Raw genomic sequence first — 22,577 nt, 5'->3', positions numbered from 1 at the left:
TTGGGCTGTCCCCAGAAAAGAAATAGAGAAGAAATCTTCTAATGGAGACACTAGTTCTGGTGCCTGGTAGGGCAGGGGATTCCCCTATAATATGCAGGGATTTCCTCTCACTTCCTGTTTTGGCTATGGGACAGGAAGTGAAGGTAAGTCTCCTCAATTGGTCACGGATGGCAAAAGAAAATTGACAAGGGTTACAATGCTCCCATGCTCTAGGCAAAAAATGTTTTTTTCATTTTAGATATAGTTCTACTTTAAGCTTGGCTGCCTATCCTCCTGTAAGGTCTGGTACTCAAAGCATGACAAAATCTTTAGACAAGCATTCCTCTGCAGAAAGATGTACCCCCACTTTCCAGAATCAGGTTAAAGAGGAAGTAAACCCTCCTCAGGAAGTTGTACCTATAGGTAAGCCTATGATAAGGCTTACCTATAGGTACTGTAAATATCTCCTAAACATGTACGGTTTAGGAGATATTTACCTTTAATGCAGCCAGTGACGTCACTGGCGCATGCGCTCTGAAGGAACGGCTGATCGTGCCGTTCCTTCAGAGCCCCGTGCCGTGACCGTCGGCTCCTGCGCGCGTGCGCAGGAGTGACGTCACCGCGGCTCCGGCCAATCCGATGGCCGGATGCCGCGATCCCGGAAGACGGGCGACTGAACATGTCGCTCGTCATACAGGTAAGAGAGCGGCACGGCGGGGGCTCGTTCTAAGGTAAGTATTTCATAATGAGCTAGTATGCGATGCATACTAGCTCATTATGTCTTTCTCTTGCAGGTTGTAAAAGAAAAAAAAAATTTTTAACGAGTTTACAACCTCTTTAACTATGTTTATCTTTGCGGAAGCCTGGACAGCTTGCCTCTCACTCTCTTTGGCGTGGTAGGTGGTCTGCCCAAGGCTAGTTTTTTTTTATCCCTTGCCCTCTTCAGTTTCCCACCCCCAACCTTACTAGGTCTTCACACAGATTACCATGATCTCCATTGAGTCCTCTCTGCTCTTTTCCATCAGGGGGTCATTGTCCATGTTTTGTGGCAGAACTGTTCCAGGGTTTTTTTTACTTCAACCCATTTACCATTCCCAGACACTTAAAGCTCTAAATGTCTTCATTTGGATCTAGCATTTCTGCATAAAATCTACCAAAACTTTTATTTCCTCCCTTTCTGGCTTACTTTTCCAGGCATCAGCCTTCCCCGCCGTCATAACACATTAATTAGTGTTGCTGGCTATAGCCAGCTGCACTAATTATTTGTGAAAAACCCAAAAAGGATGATTGTACAGAAGTTGATCGATGGATGGAAGTTTGGCCAGTCCCTGCTGAATTTCAATCCAAGTAATGGCCAGCTTTAGATCTAATGGTAGCCTTTTTAGAGGATCTGGAAGTTGCCTAGTTTCACTCCAGAACTAGACTATGCAATATTCTGTAATCATGGGAGAGGTTTATCTGATGTTTGGACAGAATAGACTTCGCTTAGGCCACAGTGTTCATTCCAGGGGAGAAATTTCAGACTCTGCAGATTTAAACTTTCCAGTCCTAGAGACATCTGCCTGTCTGCTTTTGCTTGAGAGCCCTAGGTCTAATGATCAGTCTGTCTGTCTGATCTTTGGACAGACTGATTCGTTTATCACTTAGAACCAGGTTGTCCCTGGCCTGAGAATCTGACCTTGGAATCGGCAAAGTCTTTGTTTCCTGTCTTTTGGGAGGATTCCCATCGCGGTCGCCAGTCTATTAGACTGGGGAAGAGTCTTGGTCACCCTGTCGGTGCAGGGGACTTTGTCATTGGAGGTGTCTTGTCTCCTAGTGAACATCCTGAAACTTTGGGTCTGTAAAGCAGTGGACAATCCTACTGGAGGGTAAACTTTTTCAGATAAGTTGGACAATGCTACAGCCGTAGTGTACCTCCATTATTATGGTGGAACTAAAAGACCTTGCATGGCAGGATAGTTAAAACAGATCCTGTTCTATTTAGATCTTAATGTTCTAGCTTGTTAGCTGTGTACATCCCAAGAATAAATAATCAGCAGGCAGATTTCCCTAGCTGGTAGCACCTGGATCTAGGGAATCAGTTCACCGTGATTGATTCTTTCCCTCCCCTAAAGCTAATTCCTACTCTACTTCACTGATCGTGATGGATGGCATTTTAATAATCCTCATTGCTCTGAACTAACCCAGGCAGATGTAGTATGCCAACCTTGTAAGAATCCTGGCAGACACTCCATTGGCACTTTCAAATCATCAGAATATTCTGTCCTTAGGGCTGCTTTGCCATCCTTCTTCATGGTGCTCATGGTTTTAACAACATGGCTGGCTAAGATGTCTACCTCTGGCAAGGACTGTCATCAAACATGGAATGTTATACTTAGTCTCAGCGCTTCCACCCCAGGATTTTCCTCATTAGGCAAATCCTCTCCTTCTTGTAGCTGGATCAGTGTTTTGGTTCTCACCACTTTCAAGGACTAGTTTTTTTTTCCCGTTTATCTTGTGTTAGAGCCCTTTTGTCCTTTTATTCCCCCATTTAGATGTTTTTCCAGGGAGTCCAAGGGATCTGAAGCTAGTTTTTTCTACTCATCAGAAACCACCGTTTAAACCCATTAGAGACATTCCTTTCTTTACTCTTGCCCACAAGTTGATATTCCCTGTAGACCATCATCTGTGAAGTCAAGTGTCTGATCTAGTGGCTTTATCTTACAAGAGTTCTTTCTGATTTGCATAGGGACAAGGTGATGTTGAGGTTCAGGACTTCCTTCTCACCTAAAGTAGTTCTGTCTTTTACATCAACTAGGATATTTTCCTCCCGCCCCTCCATCTGTCTCCAGTTCACCTAAAATAAAAATTTCTCCATTGTCTGGATATGTTTTGGCCAGTGAGTGTCTCACAGACATTTCTTCTTCAAGAAGACTGGTGAACTTTTGTAAATTCCTGAATAGACCGCGCAAGTGTGTACCAGCTTTTCGGTTCACCATCCCTAGGTGATTCAAACATAAATTTTGAATCATGGTCTGGTTTTATGGATGCCATTTCTCCCATTCCTGTTGAAGCACACTGTACTAAAAGGGTGCTCAACCTGTGGCCCTCCAGCTGTTGCGGAACTACAATTCCAATGAGGCATTGCAAGGCTGACAGTTACAAGTATGACTCCCAAAGGCAGAGGCATAATGGGAATTGTAGTTCCACAACAGCTGGAGGGCCACAGGTCGAGTACCCATGCTTTACTTGTTTGCGCGGCTATTACTTGATATTTTTAATTTTCAACCAGGCAGAGATAAAGGCCTCATCTAAAGCCAGCTTCAGGCATTTAGTCCTTCAGGGAGCAATTTGACTTGCAGGAAGCCCCCTTTTTCGGTTTGTTGGACTAATTTTGGACATACTAACTAGGAATTCCTCCTGTTCTTCAATGGATGAGAAAGAAGAAAATGCAATTTTTGTACTCACCGTAAAATAATTTTCTTGGCAGTTTATTGTGGAACACAGGTCAGTCCTTTCTGTGTGTATTTAATGCTTTTGGTACTATTTGGTACAAAACTGAGGCACTGTGGTTGTGGGCAGGGTTATTTGTGCTTGATAACAGCTTTTTGTTGGCATTGTCTGTTTTTTTCTGTGGGTGGCTGTATAACCTGACAATCAAGGAATTCTAAGAATTCATATGTTCCTCCATGGACTGATCAGGCTCTCTAGCTGTCAGGCAGCCATGCACCAAGTAGGACCCCTGTCTGACAGACAGATAGTGTTACAGGGCCCTAGGGAGAATGGGACAAAGTACTACTCACATTGAGAACTCAATAATGTAATACAATTAGTGATAATTCTAAGTACATAGTCTTGAAATGCATTCCATGAGAATGAGAAGGATAAAATCTATTGGTAAGGTCAAGTAAGTTTATTGCAAAACCTGAACTCCACCACCTTGTGAGTGCAGCTGAACTTCCTGCTAATTTACACATGTCTTGTATCACTGCATGCTTTTTTATACAACAGCCAGGGGAGAAAAATTTCCAGCTCCAAAACAGTTAGTTGATTGTGTTTTTGAAGAAAGCACTGAAGTAAAAGTCCTTTTAGGCAATATGTATACCTATAATGTATGTAGGCTGCATTTAAGCATTCATTTATCAGTTGGTGAATACCTGGGTGTTTTCACTACGGTGTTTTTAGCTCTTCTGTTCTGTTGCCAAAAATCACTCAGGAGATTCTCCTTCAGAAAAGCAGGCAGGCCTACCTTGTGCTGACTCATACAGAGCTGTATAGTTGGCAGCCCTCTTGACTACAGCAAAACTCACTCCAGCACTTTCCATAAACCCAAAAGAAGAGAAGTGCATGAAGCAGGGGTATTTCAGGGAGTGTCGGGTGGTAATGTTTAGGCTTGAAAGGCATCCCACATTGGCCTCGGGCGTAGGTAATTGTTTTTATTCCTGCAGTGCTGTTGTGTGGTCACATGATCTTTCCCTGTTCTTTGGCATCTGCAAGGAAAGCTCTTTCTATTACTTTGCTAAAGTATGCACCTCTACAGTGTAATTCTTTGTTTGCACAGCCCTGATTGGTTCTGGGTCGGTCACATGACTAAAAAAAAAAAAAAAAAACAAAACTTTCAGAAGTGCAATTCATATTAAATTATAAATATCCAAAAACAGTTTAACAGCTCCCAATAAATCTTTATTGAACATCAAATGTGTATTTTCTTGTGCATTAATATGGTGTGGGAGAAATCAAAGATCTTAAAATGTGTGATCACGCTGCCTCTAAATCAGGTAAAAAAAAAAAGACTAAAATCGATAAGTGTTTAATATATATAAAGTGCAAATAAAATCCATAAACGAACATATAAAGTAAAAAAGGCCAATGCAATCAATAATTAAGCTTCTTTTAGCTTGCACAATCAAAAAAGTCTCTCTTTGATAAGGTGCTTCATAGGGATCACACCACAGTGTAACTACAATCTTAGGGGTCTATAACGGAGGTGAAGGAAGCACGAGTGGAAAATTCTCGTTCCACTGTGGTGTCATCCCTAAGAAGCACCTTATCAAGTAGAGACTTTTTTGAGTGCACAAGCGAAAAGCAAGTTTTATTATTGATTGCATTGGCCTTTTTTGTTTTATGTTTGTTTATGGATTTTATGTGCACTATATATATATATATATATATATGAAACACTTACCTATTTAGTCTTTTTTTTTGTCACTTTCTAGTTCTTATTTTTACTTTGATTTGATTTGTGCAGCAAAAGTGACTGTTGATATGTTGAGACAAACCATTTAACACTAACAGGGGAAATGGAAATAAAAATGCATTTATTTTTTTGCATGAAGCGCTATTAACAGGTCCTTGAAGAAAAACCTTCAAAAATATTCTTGACCTTATCTTCGGGCCCTGTACTGAAAATTAGGTTCATGTATGGGAAATGGAGTATACTGGATTGTAATTTTTGTCCTGACTCATTTCTTTCTCTATATTGACTGTTTACAGATTCGCTTCTATGAAGTGGTCCAACCATTGAAGAATAAAATAAACGACCTTCATCTAAGGAATGAAAAACAGTCTGATGAGCTGAATAGCTATAAACAGCAATTTAAGAATATAATGCAGGTGTGTTTTTTTTTTTTTTTTTGTTATTTTTTTTATAATTCAGGGCGATGCAATATATTTTATGTTAGAATCCACTATGTATAATTTAATCAATTTTATAGGAATGCAGTAGTATATATTTTTATTTTTTGTAAAACTTTTTCATATTTTTGTATACCAGACATCATCAGTAAATCGTAGCTGAGATAAAAATCAATTTCAGAAGCTGTTGTCATTCAATCAGAGCAGCCTGTAGATACCACTGAGACAAGTGGAGCAATGAGGCACAATCACTTTACTACAATACACATCGGGAATCACAGTATACATGTGGAATTATTAATGTGACACTAAACTCTTTTTTTTTTTTTTTTTTTTTTTTACATCCGTTCTAAGATATCCAGTATATCATGGTTTTCTTTCTTTCAAAGTTTCTTACTGCTGTTTTCTTTTTTTTTAACTACTTTTTTTAATCCCTTTATGACCAGGGTATTTTTTTTATATTCAGCACTAAACACATTTAACTGGCATTTGCACAGTCATGCAAATTCATTTTTTTTCACACAAATAGGGCCTTCTTTTGGTGGTTATTGATCACCACTGGGTTTTTTATTTTTTGCTATATTAATGAAAAAAGATAAACAATTTTGGAAAAATTTCTATTTTCTGCTTTCTGTCATAAAACATATCCAATAAAATCAAATTTAGTCATAAATTTAGGGCAAAATGTATTCTGCTACATGTCTTTGTAAAAAAAAAAAAAAAACAAAATCCCAATAAGTGTATAATAATTGGTTTGTGAAGTTAAAGTATCTACAAACAATGATATATATATATATATATATATATATATATATATATATATATATACATACACACACAGTGCCTTGCGAAAGTATTCGGCCCCCTTGAACTTTGCGACCTTTTGCCACATTTCAGGCTTCAAACATAAAGATATAAAACTGTAATTTTTTGTGAAGAATCAACAACAAGTGCGACACAATCATGAAGTGGAACGAAATTTATTGGATATTTCAAACTTTGTTAACAAATAAAAAACTGAAAAATTGGGTGTGCAAAATTATTCAGTCCCTCTACTTTCAGTGCAGCAAACTCTCTCCAGAAGTTCAGTGAGGATCTCTGAATGATCCAATGTTGACCTAAATGACTAATGATGATAAATAGAATCCACCTGTGTGTAATCACGTCTCCGTATAAATGCACCTGCACTGTGATCAGAGTCTGAGGTTCGTTTGAAGCGCAGAGAGCATCATGAAGAACAAGGAACACACCAGGCAGGTCCGGGATACTGTTGTGGAGAAGTTTAAAGCCGGATTTGGATACAAAAGGTTTTCCCAAGCTTTAAACATCCCTAGGAGCACTGTTTAAGCGATAATATTGAAATGGAAGGAGTATCAGACCACTGCAAATCTACGAAGACCTGCCCGTCCCTCAACTTTCAGCTCATACAAGGAGAAGACTGATCAGAGATGCAGCCAAGAGGCCCATGATCACTCTGGATGAACTGCAGAGATCAACAGCTGAGGTAGGAGACTGTCCATAGGACAACAATCAGTGGTATCCTGCACAAATCTGGCCTTTATGGAAGAGTGGCAAGAAGAAAGCCATTTCTTAAAGATATCCATAAAAAGTGTTGTTTAAAGTTTGCCACAAGCTACCTGGGAGACACACCAAACATGTGGAAGAAGGTGCTCTGGTCAGATGAAACCGAAATCGAACTTTTTGGCAACAATGCAAAAGGTTATGTTTGGCGTAAAAGCAACACAGCTCATCACCCTGAACACACCATCCCCACTGTCAAACATGGTGGTGGCAGCATCATGGTTTAAGCCCGCTTTTCTTCAGCAGGGACAGGGAGGATGGTTAAAATTGATGGGAAGATGGATGGAGCCAAATACAGGACCATTCTGGTAGAAAAACTGATGGAGTCTGCAAAAGACCTGAGACTGGGACGGAGATTTGTCTTCCAACAAGAAAATGATCCAAAACATAAAGAAAAATCTACAATGGAATGGTTCACAAATAAACATATCCAGGTGTAAGAATGGCCAAGTCCAGACCTGAATCCAATTGAGAATCTGTGGAAAGAACTGAAAACTGCTGTTCACAAACGCTCTCCATCCAACTTCACTGAGCTCGAGCTGTTTTGCAAGGAGGAATGGGCAAAAATTTCAGTCTCTCGATGTGCAAAACTGATAGAGACATACCCCAAGCGACTACAGCTGTAATCGCAGCAAAAGGTGGCGCTACAAAGTATTAACTTAAGGGGGCTGAATAATTTTTCGTTTTACTTCATGATTGTGTCCCACTTGCTGATTCTTCACAAAAAATTACAGTTTTATATCTTTATGTTTGAAGCCTGAAATGTGGCAAAAGGTTGCAATGTTCAAGGGGGCCGAATACTTTTGCAAGGCACTATATATATATTTCCTGGGCCTCCTCATGCTAGCCTACAATAGGTCAGCTCCGCCCCTCTGACCCCTTTAGGACAACCTCTTTCTTAGCCCATAAAGGGCGCCTGAGACAGTGTTCTTTTTTTCGTCCTCGCTCCGGACACCTTTTTTTAAAGCAAAAAAATGAAGAGAGAAGAAGAGCATCTGTTATTGGCCTTCTCAGGTTCTGCCTCTCCTGAATCAGAAGACCCCCGATTTAATAGGCTGTAAATCTCCTTTGGAGGTGGGTTCCCTTGGTGCAGGGATAGATCTTTGCAGTATAAATTACTGCATCACGGTTGCTGGAATTGGTTATGGCGGTAAAAATGACTGTTCTATTCTTTCACACATTTATCATTGCAGTATAAATTACTGTACTTGTCTGGCAGTCAGATATCATTGCAGTATAACAGTATAAGTTACTAATTTGTTTGTAGTGCTGAAAGATTCTCATTACAGCATTATTATCTACTGCTTTTCCTTCCCAGGCTTATTTTATGTGGCAGTATTAATATACTGTCTGTCTGGAGTGTGCAGGAGGTGGGTGGCTTACTTTCTTTTCCCCGCTGGTCCTTGTAGTCCTACAGCTCTGTCTGGCTTCTCTGCAGACTATCTGCTGGGCAGGAGTCACTCTGCTGAGTGTGCTGGGGACTCTCTGTGGCCAGAGCAGGAGAGGGTATTCTAGCAACCAAGCAATGATGTTCTCATCTTGGCAGCTGACCTCTGTATAGAGGGCCGCTCTACACTGTGTTCTGCCTGCCCCCTCATTACCAGATCGCTCCAACCTGTGTTCCTTGCTGCTCTGCTTTGGTAAGCCTTCTTAACTCTTTCCTCTGTGCAGTAGCCTGGTTGGAACTGCTAATTGGCTATTTTGACTGCACTTCTCTTTTATGTCCTGCTGGTTCTCCTGTCCTGTCTGTAGCACTGAAAACACTCATGGAATGGTGCATATATAACTTTTTTTTTTTTTTTTTTGTGTTTTTTGGGGGGTTTTTTTGTCATTTTTAATAAAAGTGCAAACTAAAAAGTGCAACCTTCTCTCGATTTGCAGAGAGAAGACCCCAGGGCAGGATAAATGCCCGCAAAGAGGGTCAGATCAGGCAAAGTCTAAGTGCCAAAGTGTCACGCAGCGGAATGAACTTCCGTCAGATCGGCACTCCAGATTTCCCTCACCTGTACCTCACTGCAGTCGGTCGCTACGGAGCCAAGAGATGTTGTGTCATTGCAAAGCCTCTAGAAAGCGCAAGTCAGGTTGTACGCACAAGCGGAGGTCCTCGTCATCTTCCAGAGCTTCTTCGCCTGCGCAAGTGGAAGAAAAAGCCTGTTGGGCATGCTTAGCTGATGCCCTCCTTGGGAAACTAGTTTGCACCTCTTGCCTGAAAGAAGTGGCAAGAGATAATGGGGCGGATGCATGACAAGTGAAGTCCTATATCAATGCAGCAGTCAGGGAGGGATTAAAAAGCGCCTCCAAGAAGTCGGCACAGCCCACGGTGTCATCTTCAGAAGATTCTGAACCTAAGTTGTTCCGTCACAATTCAGTCGAAGAGCTAGATTCCATTTCTTCGGACTCGGAGAATGAGCCAGAGTCGCATGCCTTCAACTTCTTCTCTTTAATCCCTGCCTTTGTTGAGGCTGTGAAGGAGGCCGTGAGATGGCTGGAGGAAACTCCCCTATCTAGGAAACAGCACAAATACTATCCAGATATGAAGAAATATATTCCTTCCTTCCCTCTTTTTCGAGATCCAAGAAATTGTGGGAGTTGAGTGGGCGAAGCCAGATGAGAGGCTGAACGTTCACAAAAGGGTCGTAAAGTTGTATCCTTTTCGGTCCAAAGATGCTGATCTATAAGATTCTAGTCCCAAAGTGGACGCTTCCTTGCAAAGGCTTGCTTGTCATATTACTCTGCCTCTGGAGGATTCACTTTCCTTTAAAGACCCCATGGATCAGAGGATTTATACGGATTTTAAGAGGATTTACACAGTAGCTGGAGCAGCCTGCAGGCCGAGTATAGCTCTGACCTCTGTAGCAGCTCTCAGAGTTTGGGTTGCGGAGCTTGAAGCCGGTTCTTCAAGAGAGGTGGAGGAAGTTGGAATTTCGTCTCTGTTGAATCCCATTAAGACAGCAGTGGATTTTTTAGCAGAGGCAGTTGTAGACCAAGTGAGAATGATGGAAAAACTCATTGCTCATTCAATGACGGCTCGCAGGGCCTTATGGTTGACACACTGGGCAGCTGACAATGCCTCCAAGCACAGTCTTTGCTTGGTCCTGTTCAACGGGAAACCTTTGTTTGGCAAAACTCTGGAGTCGGCTATTCAATGTGTTTTGGGTGGCAAATCAGGTCTAATCCCCCAGGAAAGGAGACCACGCTAGCCCTTTCATTTTTCCAAAAGACCCAAAGACAGTTTCCGAGATACTGCCGCATACAGGCCGGGTAGCACCCCACCCAGTCTTCCCAGGTAGGTGCAAGATTAGCTCGTTTTAGTGAGGTCTGGGCGGAAGAGGTAGAGGACTCCTGGATTCTGGACATCATCTCAAGGTTTTAAAGAAACAAGCAGTCAAAGTTCTTTCGGACAACAAAACGGTAGCTTACGTGACTCCCCAGGGGGGCACCAGAAGTTTGCCGCTCCTCAGAGTGACTTGTCAGATCTTCCTGTGGGTGGGAAGAAATGTTTGTTCCTTAACGGCGACCTATCTTCTGGGGTCCTAGAATCTTTGAGCGGAACGTCTGAGTCGAAAATTCCTAGATCACAACGAATGGGGCCTCAATCCTAAATATTTACACAGGATTTTCAAAGCTTGGGGAACACCGAAAGTAGACCTAATGGCATCATAGAGGAATTTCCAACTTCCATGCTACTTCTGTGCAGGGCAGCAAGTTGGAGTGCACCTAACACTCGACACTACAGAGTGAATGCTTCCCTACCGTCTGCGGAAGCTTTCGGATCCAATGTTTTAGTGGCAGCTGTCAGCCATTAAAATATTTTGTAGCATTGGATTGTGCTTTTCTTGATTCGTTGATTTACTAAGAGGCATTGCGAGTTTTTTGGAAGTTGTAATTTTTTTGTCACAATTTTTTTTGAAAGTTAAGAAATTAAATGAAATGTTTTTTTTTTTTTTTTTCACAATTTTCTTTTATATACTGTATGTATGTATGTGTGTGCATATATATATATATATATAATATATATATATATATAATATATATAATTTTTTTTTTTTTTTAAACCATTTTTTTCCACTTTATAACATTTATTTTAATTTATCTATTTTACATACTTTAGTGTAGTTAAGTGTCCCCAAAGTATATGTACTGTGGCTGGTCAGCAAGAAGTTATATCAGATTATATTTAAAGAAAAATTTTTATATATGATACCCGTTAAGGCAAATCACAATGCAGGGCGCAAGACAACACAAGAAAAAGGAATGTCAATAATATATAATATTTAAACCAAAGTAAAACAAAAATAAAACACAAACATCTTATCGGGGCCTAAAAAGAAAATCTGTTCCCTCCACTGGGACCATGTAGCATAACATTACATTTATGCATAGGATTTCTTAGACAAATAAGCATGTTTTTCATGCTTATTGTATGTAGCACCCTCCTAGGTAGGTGCTAGTGAGAGTATAGTTGTTTTGGCTCTGTCTGCCTATCAGAGGAGCAGCAGGCAAATCTATATTGCTTTCTACCTACCAGAGAGCAGAATCTGTGAGTTAGGTCTGCTCATAGTGCTCAGTGTGTGATTCATCTGGTCTAGGGAGTGTTTTACACTGGTCCAATAGGGAGGCATATTGGACAGTGGAGGAAATCTGGGTACACAGGCTTTGATACAGTCCCAGTGATTGGCACAGATTGATTGTCTCAGAGTGTTGTGGGGGTGGTATAAAAGCCAAGAGTACATGTGCTGCGGGGTCTTTGGCTGGTGAGCAGAGTCCCGGACGGAGGGTGGTGGCTGTATCAGTGGCACGCTGTCACAGGCAGTCGGCCTGGGGACCAGAAGGAAGGAGCTGAACCCAGAGGTCCATGAGAGCTGACTGAAGGGGTAGTGACACTGAAGACCCTCAAACAGTATTGGGAGTACAGGGGATCGTGTCTATGGGCCTGACCTGATGGAAGCCACCCCGGTGTAGGATAGTCAGAGGACGGGTGTCAGCAGGTGGAGTGAAAGGGGGTACTAGGTTTGTATCCTGAAGATAATTCATCCTAACAAGTCATCTACATAGAAACTTAATCCTAAATTCATCTAAGTGGCAAGGTGAATCTGCAGCCTGGCTTCATCTTCAGACAGAAGTCCTCATCTACTGTGAATAGTTCAAGTTGGAGTATCCCACTCTTCCCTAATTTAAATAAAATCACAAAAACATTTTCATTAACTGAGCCAGACTGTTCATTGACTGAGCCAGGGAGTAAAGAGTTAAATTGTGAATGCTGCAGTTGCTATCGGTAACCCAGGGGGATCCCAAGGTGAACAATCCAGCAGAACTCAAGGGGGCAGTGCTACATGTAGGAAAAATTCCACATTTTGTCATGTATTTTATTGGGATTTTATGTGATAGACCAATACAACGTGGCACATAATTGTGAAGTGTGAGGAAAATGCTGAATGGTTTTTTACATTTTTTTACAAATAAGTGAAAAGTGTGGCGTGCATTTGTATTCAGCCCCCCTCAGGTAATACTTTGTAGAGCCACCTTTCGCTGCAATTACAGCTACAAATCTTTTTGGGTATGTCTCTACCAGCTTTGCATATCTAGAGAGTGAAATTTTTGCCCATTCCTCTTTGCAAAATCGCTCAAGCTCTGTCAGATTGGATGGGGAGCATTTGTGAACCTCACATTTCAAGTCTTGCCACAGATTCACAATTGGATTTAGGTCTGGACTTTGACTAGGCCATTTTAACACATGAATATGCTTTGATATAAATCATTCCATTGTAGCTCTCTCTGTATGTTTAGGGTCGTTTTCCTGCTGGAAGGTGAACCTCCACCCCAGTCTCAAGTCTTTTGCAGACTCTTAACAGGTTTTCTTATAAGATTGCCCTGTATTTGGCTCCATCTATCTTCCCATCAACTCTGACCAGCTTCCCTGTCCCTGCTGAAGAAAAGCATCCCCACAACATTATGCTGCCACCACCATGTTTCATAGATAGTGTGTTTAGGGGGATGTGCAGTGTAAGTTTTCCTCAAAACATACCGTTTCGCTTTTAGGCCAAAAGGTTTCACCTGACCGGAGCACCTTCTTTCACATGATTGCTGTGCCCCTCACATGTCTGCTTTCAAACTGCAAACGGGACATCTTATGGCTTTCAACAATGCCTTTCTTCCTGCCACTCTTCCATAAAGGCTAGATTTGTGGTGTGCACGACTAATAGTTGTCCTGTGAACAGATACTACCATCTGAGCTGTGGATCTCTACAGCTCCTCCAGAGGTACCATGAGCCACCTGGCTGCTTCTCTGTTTAATGCTCTTTGCTCAGCCTGTCATTTTAGGTGGTTGGCCATGTCTTGGTATATTTGCAGTTGTGACATACTCTTTCCATTTTCGGATGATGGATTGAACAGTGCTCCGTGACATATTCAAAGCTTGGGATATTTTGTTATAACCTTACTCTGCTTTAAACTTCTGCATAAATGTATCCTTGACTTGTCTGGTGTGTTCCTTGGCCTTCATGATGCTGTTTGTTCACTAACGTTCCCTAACAAACTCCGAGGGCTTCACAGAACAGCTGTATGTATATTGAGAATAAATCACACACAGGTGGACTCTATTTAATAATTAGCTCCAGTGAAATCTACCTATGAGCTATAAATAATGCTCTAGGGATGGCAAACGCCAAACAAAAGTCATGATCCATAGAAGAGGAATCGATATAACCTAACAGGCATGTAAGGGGTTCCACTGAGATATGAGTCCCTAGTAAGCCATTTAAAGTATCTACAACCTCAGCCTTCTCTTCAACTTGGGACATCGCCACATAAGGTGGATAAGAGATCCTGAGAAATACTGCACCTATTAAAGCATGGGTTATCTCTCACCCCGAGTATATTTTAAAAATGTTGGAGTTATGTATACCCAATGTAGAATATATACTTGAGTCATCTAAAATCTATGAGAAGAGAGAAGCCCATTGTAAAATATCCCCCCAAATGTCATCTGAAATACTGCCTATATTCCGAATGTGCTCTACAGCTTAATGGTAATCTCGATAAGTAGTGGTCTAATAATGTCACATACGTGGCAGAAATCAAACCCTTTATAGACGATGCCTGTACAATATTGTCAATTATATATGCATATGACAAAAAACAGACAGGCTTCTTTTTCGTTCTCTCCTCTCTTCTTTTTTGCATGCTTCTTATCATCCTCCACTGATGTACCTCACTACCAGTAGTGTAGAGCATACAGTGCCGTTATTTATAGTTACATGCTTCTCTCTATGCGTACTATAATTCCCATAGAGCTAAATGTGTCTGCTCGTAAATGTGTAATCCATCTCAGGGCCAAGCCAGATAAAGTGTAGTATCTGTTCTTATCAGTTGTCGGGGAGAGGGAACATAGCGCCCTAGAACGGGGAGGGGGGTGTTCTTTAATCCTAGCCCCTTGTAATTTAGGTGGGAAGGTTCTTTTTCTCCCAGGTTTAATCTGAGTCCCACAGGCTTGTCTCTGTTTGATGGCAGGGCTTTCCCTAAGTTCTAATGCCTTCCTGGTAGGCATGGGTGCTGCACTGGTCTGGCCAAGGACCGGGCTGTGAAAGAAGCCCTCAGTGTATGTGCCCCTGGAGTGGCAGTACAGGGGTGCTGTAATTCTCCCCTCCTCTAGGGCTGATCCTTTTGGCTAGGACCAGAGTAAAAGGCCTGTAGTGGTCATGCACTTTTAGCACTTATCCATTTTCCCAACTCCCTTTTTTGTCATAGCACTTTTTTGCACAGCACGTTATGTACTTTCAGTTCTAGATTAGTAGGGCGCAGGTCATCGGGCCTGCCCTAAAAGTCTTGGGTGGGAGGGCACGTGGCCTTTTGGTAAGGTCTCCCTTCGGTAGAGCCCTACCTGGTACTTGGGTTGGCCCGTTTGGGCAGGCCTCCTGAAAAAAGGGGTCCACCTGGTTTTTGCCGGGTGGGCAAGTGAGTACCCCAGTCCCTGTCAGGAGCCTTGTGCCCCTGGAGCAAGGGATTTTTCTCTTCGGAGGAAAACCATGTGTACACTCTTTTGTGTGCTCACTTTTTTTTTTTTTTGCACTGGGTGTTAAGTTTTGTGAGTGTGTTTCACTACACTACACTGCGGGACTTAAAAAAAACAAACAAAAAGGGGGTATAGAGAGCAAATGTAGCCACCCTAGAACAGGACGTTTGAGGATAGCAAAAAAGAGCTTGCGTTTGAAATAGTGATCGACCGATATCGGTTTTTCATTGTGGATACCGATATTTTGGCCATTGCATATCAGTATCGGCCGATATTGTATACGTTATTTTCGTACATTTGAAAAAAAATTTATTTTAATTTTTTTTACTTGTCAGGTACTATTGCAGAGGGATCTGGGGGGTCTAAAAGACCTTAAACCCCCATCCTCTGCACTTGAAAGCATTCAAAATGCCAAGTTTGGCTGTTTTGAATGCTGTAATTTTTTTTAATCTGGCGCCGAGTACCCGGAAGTGATGTCATGACATGACTTCAGGGTTTTTACATGGAAACCCGATCCGAGCCGAATGCGGCTTTGATCGCGTCTTCGGGGGCCGTGCAGGCTGGTTGCCAAGGTCTCCTGGTGGGACGGGAGACCCGGGCGAGCCTCGGAAGGTGGCGGGAGGGGAAAGATGTCCCCTCCCGCTCCATGTAATGACAGCCGAGCAGCTTCTCAGCCGCATTGGTTGTCATTACAAGACAGCCGACCGTCGGCTATGGACGCCGGTACCGGGGTGATGCCTCTAGCTGCAGGCATCACTCTGGTACATGCACTTTCCCGAAATATCAGCAATATCGGTCACCTTGGTGGCCGATTCCGATATATAGGGGAAAGTGCATATCGGCCCTCGATATATTGGCTTTGCCGATAATCGGTCGATCACTAGTTCGAAATATAAAACAAAGGAAAAAAAGAGAGATGGAAGGTTTAGTTAAATTAGACATATTGCATTTATTTTATTTTATTTAAAAAAATCTGAGTTTAGATTTACTGTAACCCTATGCTTTGCACATAGATAATTGCAGTTTTTACTGTTTAGTATTAATGTTTGTTTAGATTAGACTAATACCAACCCATACATGTACAATTGGGATTTAGTAAAATAATATGGCTTGTTTAGTTATATAATTATATAATTTTGTAATGTAATTTAGCAAAGTTATTTCCTCCTAAATGATTTCCTTATGTACTGTATATGAGGGAGTGGAGCTGTTTGTAGGAGAAAAACTGCCCCGCAATCATATATCAGTATTGGATATCATCTGAGAAGCTTCTGCGGTATTAGTTATGCGTAATCTTGTAAAAGAGAGTGCGTGGTTTAAATGTATTGGTCCTTTGAGGTGACAAAACAAGTTGAAATGTCATTCTTATTAAACCATTGGCACAGAATCGTTTTTGTCAAAGCTTAAATATTTTCATGTTTCTTTGATCTTTTCTCTTTTTTTGTGTGTGACAAGATGTTCTGTTTAAGCCTTGCTTTGTAGTGTTTTAGCATTGCTAAGTAGTTCCTCTAGGTGTTGTTGGTCTGCTTCTGTTTTAGTAAACGTTCCGATTTATTTCTTTTGGTGGGTAATATTAACCTTTGACTTTGTCAATATTTTCCTTATGAACATGCAAACGATAACTGTAGCAGAGCATGTTTTTCAACTTCTACAGATGTTTTGCAGAATGTGGGTGTCTTTTGTTATTAGTTAATATATTTAGCTTTTTTTTTTTTTTTATTCAAAGGACTCATGTGACTGGTATAATATTTTGTAGGTGAGTCTTAAGTGATGACAGCTGCAAAGATGAATTTTCTATTCTTCATTTGTTTTATAATGAAACCAATTTTTAAAAAAGAAATGGTAAAGGTCTTATTCATAAAAACATATTCATCATTAATCATAAATACAAAATATAATCTAAAGCAGGAGTAGGGAACCTATGGCTCGCGAGCCAGATGTGGCTCTTTTGATGGCTGCATCTGACAAATCTTTAATAAAGGGGGCGTGTCCGGACGTGAGTTGCGCTGGACGTGTAGTCCCAGAGCTCTGCTGCGTCTACCACTCAATCCAGTGCCATCCGCGTAGCTGTGCCCCGTGCCAAGGAGATTTCTGCACCCATCGACGGTACACTTTGTGGGCTACCCACCGCTACCCTTAGTTTGTCTCTGGGTGACCGGATTGCCGCGCTACGGACCCCGCGGCCTACTCGCGGTACCGCCACCGGCTCGTGTGCTGTGCATCTGAGGGCCTTGGCAATCACCGCCAGGTAAGGAGACCTGCCATCCGCTCCCTGTGCCCTGACAGACACGATCTCCTTCCACTCTGACACCCGGGGACCCGTGGGAGCTGCCTCTCACATCCACTTCTGAGGCCTTCAGTGGCCGGCTGACATTTTCTCAGGGCCTATACTCTCCTCCATCACTCGCAGGCCTGCAGGCGCTTCACCACTCCGACCTCATTGCATACCTGCCTGCTCTGCTCTCTTCCCGACTGGACTCCAGGCAAATTCACAAGGCTCCATCTACGCACTGTATAGCTGCGGCCCATGAATATGAATATTAAGTAAAGGTTCCCGACCCCTGAAATATAGTGTGTGGCTCCCAAATTACATTTGAAAATATGTGGTGTTCATGGCTCTCTCAGCCAAAAAGGTTCCCGACCCCTGATCTAAAGTAAACTTGTGGTGAAAATATACTGTGAATGCCAGGCACATCCAGTTTCTGATTGTAACATCTGAATATTCCTCTGTATAAATTACTTGTACCTCTGTAACCTGCAGTGGAAGTACCAGTCAGTTTCCGGGTGCCTCATTGTGCCCCCCCCCCCCCTTCTGTCGCCTCATGCGTTTTACTGTTGACCTATCACTGTGATGGTGATAGTAAAGGTATATGAATTGGTAAGAGTGGGACCAGTGCCAGCAGCCAGAAAGCTACTGCTACTTATAATAAGTAATACTTAAAAAAATATATTTTTTACTACAGGTATACTTTACATTCCTAATCTTTTTAGCATATATTTAAACCCTCAACTTGTAAAACATCCCATACATTATTATTTTTTTTTTTTTTATGGCATTTATAGTGTTTTCGAAGAAATTACAAAATAATATAATCAAACTGAAAGTAAAATAAGAAAATAATGAAATAAAATTACAAAGGAGATGCTATAATAACCAATCTGATGGTACAAGTACCGATATAAGTTTCTTTTAATGTGTCAAAAGGTTTGGGTACCTAAATAGTATCTGATTTTGTAGGTATTACTATATTTAGTCTCGAAGCATGGAAGAATAGTGTACTAAGGTCAATGCACCATAGTATTGAGGTCCCTTACATTCTAACTGGAAGACCTTGAGCATACAGGATCTGGAGCAGTTGTGCATAGTAACTATTCACCTACTAACTCCAGCTTGTTCAGTTAAAGCGGTTGTAAAGGCTGAAGGTTTTTTTTTACCTTTCTGCATTATACCTGTGTGGAGTGAGCAGCCAATGAGGAGAGCAACGGGGTGGGGGAGAGCCGCGGCTCTGTGTGTGAATGGATAAGCAGAGCAGTGGCTTGGGAGTCCGCCTGGTTGGGTGCCCCCATTGCAATGTTGCTTGCTCTGGGGTAACTCGGAAGGGAGGGGCCAGGAGCGCCGGCTGGGGACCCGAAAGGAGGATCGGGCTGCTCTGTGCAAAACCATTGCACAGAGCAGGTAAGTATTTTTTAATTGCCTTTTAATATCACTTTAAGCTTTGAAAATGAGAGATATAAGCTGATTGGTTGCCATGCACAGCAGCCTCCGATTCTGTCTTCTCCAGTTTTGACAAGTTCCTCGCATGTTTTGGGCTGAGTGGTATCTGTTTTTCCCAGTTGTCTTTTGCTAACATAGTCAAAACCTTCCACTCTTCTTGTCTCTACAATAAAGACATCAATTATCCTGTAGTCCGAGATTGTAAATAGGAGGGCTTAGTACAAAAAAGTGGGTACTGCCCTCACCTGTAACTGGTCACTGCAGCAAAGAGCATTGGAAAGGCAATGCATATGAAATAATAAAAAAAAAAAACAAAGAAATTTCCAAGCTCAACCTAACCACCAGCCTGAGACCAACCGAACAGTATGCATTAGAAACAGGGGTTTAGTTGCACACATTTGCAAATACATGCAAAAGCCACAGAGCCCCGGCAAGGCACCCCATTTTCTGTGGACCTAATTTTAATTTCTGTGAGTCGCCAACTCACATGGAAGCACATGCATTTAAATGGACAGGTGTAGGGCAGATAAACCTGAAGGGAGCCCACCCCTTCCTAAAGGCAAAGGGGCAAACTGAACACCCAGCCCATAGCACTATGGCAGCAAAGGTGTCAGTGCATTGCCTGGCCAATATAATGCAGTGGAGGGCTTACTAGACTTTTTGAGATAACTTAGAAAGTGGGCACAGGACATCTACATTTCTGACAAAGAAAGTGGGCACAGGACATCTACATTTCTGACAAAGAAAAACCCCAAACTTTCCTTAGTATATTGAACAGACCAAAGCGTAGCAAATAAGAAAAGTTCACTGTTAGGGTTTACATACATCCTAAAGCCTAAGTCCAGTTTCCTCTCACTAATAATAGTTAATTTGGCTCATGCTGGCCCAAACAATCTATTTCCACGACTACGTTATTCTGCCGCTGTCAGTGCTGTATCATACTGTAGTAGCATTAGCTACATACACCATGCATCGCTGTGTACCCGACTTCCCATCTGCTGGAACAAAATCCATTCTGGCTGAGGGCTTCTTAGCCATTCAGAGGAAGCCTTGTATTTTTTGTGAATGAATACAAGGCTTCCTCTGATGGTCCGAGGGAGAAACTGTGATGTCATCCGCCTGACTTCACTTCAGCCAATCAGAGCAAACCTGGTATTAACTGATAAAAATAAAATGCTTCCTATGGCTGAGAAGCACTCAGCCTGACTTGATTCTGTTCCAGCAGCAGAAGGGAAGTCGGGTACACAGCACTGCATGATGTATATAGCTAATGCTACTAGAGTATGATTCAGCGCTAACAGAGACAGAATAACTTGGCCAAAAAGCCTAGACTTAGGCTTTAAGTCCTGTTTAAGACACTGGTGCAACCCTATCTGTGTTGATACTAAAGCCTCAGTTTTTATTTTTAAAGAATGAGTCCCCCCTAAAATTCTGTGCAGTGGTTTTGCACAGAGCAGCCGGGATCTTCCGCTTCTCGGGTCCCTCTCGGGTGCTCCTGCCGAGTGCCCCCACATCAAGCAGCTTGCTATGGGGGTATCCCAAGCAGGCACGCTTCTGACCCACAGCTCTGTGTCCATTCGCACACGGAGTTCGGCTCGGCCCCCACCTCCTCTGTCTCCGGATTGGCTCACTGTCTGGATTGGTTTCCTCTGCTGCCTAAAGCCAATCAGGAGTGCAAGTCCCCGGAGTGGCAAGGCTCTCATTTACATCGCTTGTTCAAGATGGGGCTCAGGTAAGTATTAGAGGGGCTGCTTCACAAAGAAGGTTTTTTACCTTTATGCATAGAATGACAAAAAAGGTCTCTGTTTTCAGTGAAAGGGGGTCAGAGGAAGGAGGAATTAGGTTTTGAAAATGCTATTTACCTTCACAGTACTGATCTGCTGGCTTCATGGCCTAACGTGGTCGATATCTAGTACCAACAGCCAGGGCCACTGATAGGGCAGTACAACCGGCTCTGTTGTACCAGGCCCGGGCTCCATCAGCTCTACAAGGGGCCCTGGTAGCATCAGTTAATTTCTTCATGTTAAAAAAAAAAATAGATTTTTCTAAACTTTTTCCTAATTTTTACTTTCTTGGGGGTGTAATTACATTTTCCTGGGCCCTATTATGTCAACAGAAGGGCCCAGGTGGTGAGTGCAGCGGCGGGACTTTTTCTTTAATTTTCGGGGGTGCATGTATACATGGGATGTAGTCCCATGTTGATTTGCTACCATACAGTCCGTGCTGCTGTCCACTGCCTTGCCTGGCGGAGAGATAAAATAATTCTCTGCTCAGCTCCCGCCTCCCATCCCCGGGTGCCGAGAGTGATCATGTAAGGCTCAGTAGCTGACAGAGAGCAGTAGGAGGACAGCGTGGCTGCATTGGACACAGTGAGTGAAGAACAGAGCATAGAGTCCTCACTGTGTCCTATGATCTCAGCATGAAAATCACACAGGCTGCAGGTGCCCTGTCACAGTGTTACATGGATGCTGGGGATGCTGACTTTATTAAGCTATGGCTGTACTGAGTGTTGCTGCATAACAAAGTCAGCACCCCCAGCAGCCATGTGACACTGTGACAAGGCACCTGCAGCCTGTGTGATTTTCATGCTGATGATCATTGGACACAGTGAAATTCTACTTTAAACTTGCGTTTGGGGGACAGTAAACATGTGCAGTCAAACCACTCCCCTTTAACCTCTTCCCGCCCATCGATGTATCGGTGTTCTGTCAGAATAACGCTACCTATCAGATTCTGCTAGCATAAGTGACATACGGACTAGAACAACTTACTGCGCATTCACTATGTGTTCCAACATGGCCGCTTTGCGTTCCAATAGGTTTCCTAATGTGATAGAACATGAAGCAGTGGCGGACATCTTCTTACACCCACATAAGTCTTGAATTTTACATTTATTTTAGCAGTAAACTCATCTTTATAGACTGAAATAGACTATTTCACCGCAACCGAGTAAAATAGTCTATTTCACTATATAATCAGTTTGACGCTAAGCAGTGCGGGGTGTACCAAGATGGCTGTCGCCACCTTCTGGCTGCAGGTTTCTCGCTATATTTACTAGAATACAATAATAATACAAATGTAATACTGTTATTTATTCTATAGGGTGAGTTTACTGCTGAAATAAATGTAAAATTCAGGACTTGCGTAAGTGTAAGATGTCTGCCGCTGCTTTGTGTTCTGTCACATTAGGAAAGCTATTGGAACGCATAGCGGCCACATTGGAACGCATGCGCAGTAAGTTGTTCTAGTCCATGTGTCACTTCCGGTAGCAGAATCTGATAGGTGGCGGTATTCTGATAGAATACCGGCACGTCCTTGGATTGGAAGGGTGATAAATCTTGGTCATCCCTGCAGCATTTTAGCCCCAGCGACTTTGCACAAAGTAACATAAATAATAAAATAGAACGTAAAACCTTTTTAAAGCCCCCCCATTCCCCCTTGCTCTTGCGTAATTGCAAATATGCACGTTGGTCCCGCACGTATACGTAAACGGTGACAAACCAGCATTTTGTTTTGAGGTGGGGCCAGGGATTAGGTTGAAGGAGGCCCTGTCAGGTAGGCTGTACGGGGCCCCATCATTTCTAACAGCAGCCCTGCCAACAGCATCTGGGCTGCTGTTGGGAGGATTTATGGACACATGTTAAAGGAAAAGCACAAAAATGGTCTGTATGCCTTGAC

The 22,577-nt window shown here is 42.4% G+C and overlaps 1 protein-coding gene across 1 annotated transcript in view; it reads left to right on the top strand.

Moving 5' to 3' along the window:
• PIBF1 (progesterone immunomodulatory binding factor 1) overlaps positions 1–22,577 on the top strand; it is a 319,829-nt gene that overhangs the window by 43,967 nt on the left and 253,285 nt on the right. The window contains exon 5 of the mRNA XM_082245629.1: positions 5,452–5,571. Within this exon, the coding sequence (XP_082101755.1) occupies positions 5,452–5,571 (120 nt within the window). The remainder of the gene's footprint in view (positions 1–5,451; positions 5,572–22,577) is intronic.

The sequence above is a fragment of the Pelophylax lessonae genome (assembly GCF_965119305.1).
Source record: "Pelophylax lessonae genome assembly, chromosome: 2".
NCBI classification, from domain to species: Eukaryota; Metazoa; Chordata; class Amphibia; order Anura; family Ranidae; genus Pelophylax; species Pelophylax lessonae.
Note: the sequence above shows the minus strand (reverse complement) of the source record. Positions and strands in the feature narration are given on the sequence as shown.